Source organism: Musca domestica, unplaced genomic scaffold, assembly GCF_030504385.1.
Source record: "Musca domestica strain aabys unplaced genomic scaffold, Musca_domestica.polishedcontigs.V.1.1 9, whole genome shotgun sequence".
NCBI lineage: Eukaryota > Metazoa > Arthropoda > Insecta > Diptera > Muscidae > Musca > Musca domestica.
In genome coordinates, this window is record NW_026712435.1 from 20,417,439 (window position 1) to 20,423,438 (window position 6,000).

General features: G+C 34.5%; 1 protein-coding gene across 2 annotated transcripts in view; it reads right to left on the minus strand.

Moving 5' to 3' along the window:
• Positions 1-5,283, minus strand: part of LOC101890509 (uncharacterized) — a 439,481-nt gene extending 434,198 nt beyond the window's left edge. For both annotated transcript variants that reach the window (XM_059131523.1, XM_059131522.1), the window contains exon 1: positions 3,551-5,283. In XM_059131523.1, coding sequence (XP_058987506.1) covers positions 3,551-3,587 — 37 coding nt within the window. In that variant the 5' untranslated portion in view covers positions 3,588-5,283. The remainder of the gene's footprint in view (positions 1-3,550) is intronic.
• Between the last annotated feature and the right edge of the window lie 717 nt (positions 5,284-6,000).

The window sequence follows — 6,000 nt, forward strand, 5'->3', positions numbered from 1 at the left end:
GCATTCAACTGAATCTTCCATTTGGTGAATCAGGGCTCCGCTGGTTATGTTTTATATATTCCTTTTGAAATATCAGCACGCACTCTATCGCAATGTTTTTTTGGTATGAGAGGAGCAAATATAGAGACTTAAATAAAAAAAATCGGGATTCCAGCCTTATTCCTTCAGCAAATACTAAATTAGGTATCATTTAGTAGTTTCGTACAAATATAGAAGGCGTTTGCAAAATCACCTCCTATCTCCGTCAAATTTGGTGGAAATCGGTAAAGCGTTTGATATCCCTGCCATATATTAGTTCCTTGCGATTCCAAATTTAACTGAACTAAAGCTATGCAACGCATTTAAAGAAGGGACATAGATGGTGTACATTAAATAAATATACAATAAGTATATATATTAAACAAATATTCCTTTTGACCTTTCTTTACTGATTTTTACACAAAAGTTGTTGGATGACCAATCAAATTCGTGGGCTTTTATTGTAATCCCTTTCCCAATTCAAAATTCCACTCCAATTGGTCTATAATTTTGACCTGTGAATTACCCCTAAATATTTTGAGATCATTTCATTTCATTTAAAATTTCGTGAGGATCAGACCATTATTACGGCCTGCAGCGAAATCATGAATTAAAATGGACAGACGAATAGCTCCATGTATAACATCTTGGGTATGGGACAAATATTTCGAGGTGCTACAAACTGGTTGACCCAATCAAGCTTATAATACACCCAACATATAGTGTTGTGGTTTAAAAAGTATGTACCTAATATATATCAAAAAGGGAAGATAAAACTCAAAACTTCATAGCGAGTTTGACTAATTGACTAATAATTTGACTAATTGCTAATTGTACCATGACCTAAAGCTGATATTTTTCGTTTGGCCTAACATTTGTTGTTGCAAAAAAAATTTCCATATGTGGAACGCTGATGCCCAGCATTAGGGGTGTAGAATGTATAGAATAGAATGAAAATCGTCCCCGCCCTACTTAGCTTGTTCTTTTTACCCTCCACCACACATAGTATGTAGGGTATATTAAGTTCGTCATTCCGTTTGTAACTCACCGAAATAATAATTGTTGACCCAATGAAGTATAAATATTCATAATCGGCGTAAAATTTTAATATGATTTAGCCAAAAATTATTTAAGATAGGAAACTTAAATTATGCACAAATCCGTCTCTTGTCTGTAGGCATGTCAAGTTCGAAGATGGGCTACATCGGTCCACGATATCGTATAGCCCCAATATAAAGGTACTCCCCCACATTTTTGTTTTTATACCCTACAACACTATGTGTTGGGGGTATTATAAGTTTGATTGGGCCAAAAATTATGTAACACCTCGAAATATTGATTTCCCACATAGGAAAGTATATATGGATCTTCCTAGCTCGCCGAGCTGAGTCGATCTAGCTATGTATGTCCGTCCGTCCGTCTGTCCGTCTGTCCGTCTGTCCATGTTAATTTGTAATCACTCTACAGGTCGCAATTATGGCCCGATCCTTACGAAATTTTGCACGAAGGTGGGGTTAGGGTCAGAATAGAACCCTATTTCTTTTGGAGATGATCGCCAAATGTTTAGGGGTTGAAATGGACCAAAAACTGAAAAAATGTCGGATTTTGCAGTAGCAATACAGGTCGAAATTATAGACCAATCGACGGAATTTCGCATGTAGCTAGAGTTAAGGGCGGGGAAGAAGCCTACCAATTTGAGTGGTCATCGGATAATATTTAGCGGGTAAAATAGAGCATATCTTTTGTGCTGAAAAAATTCAACATTTTTCATTAAACCGCGATATATATGTTTATATGTTTATCAAAGAAGATATGCTTGAAAAATCTCTTATATGTCGAGAACGGCTGAACTGATTTCGACAGTTCTCATTAATTCAGAATGGCCTCTTGGCAGGAAAGAAAAAACGTCTAAAAAATCGCATAAAAATATCTCTCTAAAGATGAAAATATTGTTTTTTTTTTAAATTTTCTCATATTTTTTCAATTTTTGTCATATTTTTGGCATATTTTCATTTTGAATTAAACATTTGGTAATATTTGTACAGCTAACAAAACTAAGTAGTTAGGATATCAGGATATCATATACAGATCACATTTATGGCCCGATTCTGACCATAAATCATATTGGAAATGAGCAAATTAGTTTAAGTTGCTATTATTCGAAAATTAGAGAACGGAACCTGATGGTTTTCTTTTATTATTTGTCACAATATCTTGTGGAATTCTTTCAAGTATCTCGCCTATATAAACTGTATCGTTTATTATAGTGTTGTAGGGTATTCAACGGTCGGCCCCGCTCGACTGTAGCCTTTGCTTACTTGTTTTTTTTTTTATATTTTTCAATGGAATTGTCTGAAATTCTACACAAGGAGTTCTTTATAAGAACTTTACCCCCTCAAAGTGAATTGTCTATATACGTCCACGATATCGTATATCCCCCATATAACGGCACCTCCCGATATTCGAAATATTGATGATTTTAGCCACAATTTTTAATGGAATTATCTGAAAATCCACACAGAGTTCCTTGTAAGTACTTTATACCCTGGAAGAGAATTATCTATATCGATCCACGGTATCGTATAGCACCCATATAACGGTACTTTATTCCCAGGGAGAAAATTATCTATATCGGTACATGAGATCGTATAGTCCCCATATAACGGCACGGATATTCGGTATTTTCATAATTTAAGCCACATTTTCCAATGGAATTATCTGAAAATCTACATAAGGAGTTCTTTGTGAGTACTTTATCCCCTAGAAGAGAATTATCTATATCTGTCCACGTTATCGTATAGCCCCCATATTTGATTTTAGCCATTTTTTTCAATGGAGTTGTCTGAAATTCTACACAAGGAGTTCTTTGTGAGTACATCACCCTCTGGAAGAGAATTGTCTATATAGTTCCACGATATCAGATATTCCCTATTCGTTATTTCGGTATATCTTAACGATATTCGTTATTTTGATGATTTTTGCAATGTTATTCACTGGAGTTGTTTCAAATTTCGTATATAAAGTTCGGAACAGTTACTACAGCCAATGACAAATTACTTATGGAGGACCACGTCTTTGTATAGCCCCCATATAACGGTTTTCATTTGAGCGGTATTTTCCGACGGATTTTTTTGAAAATTTTCAATTTTTTTCCAAATCGTGGTGGGTATAAAAATTACGACCCGGCCGAACTTAGCTGCTTTTTTACTTGCTTTTGTTTTATTTTCTCTTTATTCCATTTACGTATTTCAAATGCATCGACATAATGTCAAAAATTTGTGTCCTTGTTAAAAATATATTCATGTTGTCATACGAGTATGTAAATATACCAAAAATTGGTATTGTGTTGCTGCAAAACAAATGTAATTGACTTCAAATTTATTATACATAAAGTAACTTGAAACACACACACACATACACTTTCAGTTATGTATGTGTATTAAGGGATTCGATATATAAAAAATACATTAAAATGAATAACAACAACAATAAGAGAAAGAAATATTAAATGTCAAATATTGTCAATACTTACTTGTCATATAAAAGAACAATGTCAAAAATGCAATCATGTTGACAGCTTCTTTGTCGCGATAATGTCGCTGTTTGTTTCAATGGATTTCTCTGTCAGTCAGACAGGTTCAATATGAACTGACTAGGCGTAGGAGTGTTTGTTGCTCTGTTTTTTTTTTTTGCCGAAGGTGTGCTTTTTTACACACACATATATTTTTTTATGTAAAAATTATTATTTTTTATTTTATTGATTTCCAAATATATATATAATGCTTTGTTGGGAGTTTGTATGTATGTGTGATTATTTTCCAGCGCATAAAATGTACTACTCCCCTGTAATTCCACATAAAGTTAAAATAAATTAAGTTGGGCCAAACAAAATCCAAAGTCTCAATCCTGGTAATTTGAAGCACGTAACTCAATGATAAAAGACAATAGGTCCCTGCCGCCTTCCCCCGGTAATAATATTCAAATTTTGTGTATCCAACTTTTGTTACAAACAACACCAGTGATGGGGTGTTGAAACCCCTAGCTTTGCCTTGTCGTGGTAGTATTTAATATTGCCAGCTCACGGTATCGCCTTGTTGTCTATGTTGTAATGCTAAAGATTTAGTTGTAAGTAAACGGGCGTTCAATAAACGGAAGCGTTGCTAAAGACACAACAACAGTTCAGTGGCTCGAGAATGTATACCCCCTAGCAAGAGACCATTAACCTTTTGCACGAAATTATATATATATATATTTATATATGTAAGTAGTATGTATATGTTCATGGGGGAATTGGTGGAAGTGACTGGCGGCAAAGTAGTAGGTGCTGTGATTACAGCTCGCTGGTTGGCAGGCTGGTTGGTTGGTGGCAAAGTAGTGGGACTGTTGATATTATTGCTGATGTGATGGAGGTGGTAGTGTTGGTGGTGGTGGTGGTGGTGGCTGATATAGTTGCAGGCAACGGCTGTGGCTATAAAGGTGAAAAGCCATTACCAGTTAAATCGATATAAATTATTTGTTATGGCACACAATTTGCTGGATGGCTGGCTGACAGAGTAGCTGGTTTTATTTTTATTTTCACTTCTAATTTTAGTTTTCTTTTTTTGGCTCTTTACTTGTTTTTTTTTTTACTTTTTTGAGAAATTGAATAGTTAACAATTTAATAAGAATTTTATGGCCTTGTTGGATGATTGCATCGATTGATTGACTTGTTTGTGTTTTCAATTATAACAACAAACAGTACCTGCGCGTATGTGTGTGTTTAATGACAAATTAAAATCAATTAATTACACACACATGTATTTGTAATGGTGAAAATTAATTTGTTTTTCTTTTATGCCGTTTGACTTCAATCGGCATTCCCATAAAATGCTGGGCAAATTATTTTTTTTTATTTGCATTAATTGCACACGAACAAACACCACATAATGCAAATATGAATAACAACAATTTACGTAATTCAATAACCCTCCGTATCAGATGAATACGCTCAATAAAGTTGATCATTTATTCAGTTGAAGTAAAATTCGTATTTTATTTTCCATTTGCCACGGTCACTAATCAATTTAAATTCATCGTTTCTTTTTTTTTTCTTCTTCACATTATATGATTTGTGTTGTTGTTGCTGGCTGTTGTTGGTTATTTTTAATTACTTTCCTTCCAGCAGATCGCCCGTGCACATTATCCATTTGTCCGTGTCCGAGTGAGTAATTGCATTCACACTTGTTTTGTATGATTCGTTCGTTCGTTCGTTCGTTCATTCATTTGTTATCTGTAAATGAAACAAACAAAAACAAATCGATTGAATAAACGCTAAAGGTATAGAATTTTATTATTAATCATATGAAAGTGTGTACTCAGGCGTATACGCAATGTGCTAACTAATGCAATGCACATAATGTATACGCATTGGCCTACATTGACCGAGCAGTAACACAATACAGCTGATATTTGTTGTGGTTATTGTTTTCAATCTATATACTAAATATTATAAATTGTAAACCTCGAAAATAATAATGTGGGCCCAAAGAAAAAGCATTAAATACAAATGGATCAGAATCCCATATTGAGTAGCAGTTATCGGGTCAAATTTTTTTAATCTATGTAGAGATGGTACGCTATGTTGTTTTTGTACACTACAGGCTACAGAGGGTATATATCATTTTATACGGTCAAAAACGTGCCTCATTGAAATAACGGTTATAGATTTTAGGTCTCTTTGGATCAAATCCGTTTCGAAACATTTAGAGTCGATCTGGGGGTGTCCTTCGCCCGTCTGTCTGTCTGGATGACTGGAGCGAACGATACCTCTCGAAGGGAGTATCCAGTTTCATCCAACCTTGGCATATTCTTATATTATTATCAAATTTAGATCGAGTTCGGAGATGGGCAATATCGATCTTCTCCTTTCGGTACTTTCCCCACAAAAAGTCGAAATTTTCTCCAACTTTGAAAATTCTACTAATTAAACTAGTGCTTGGTCAG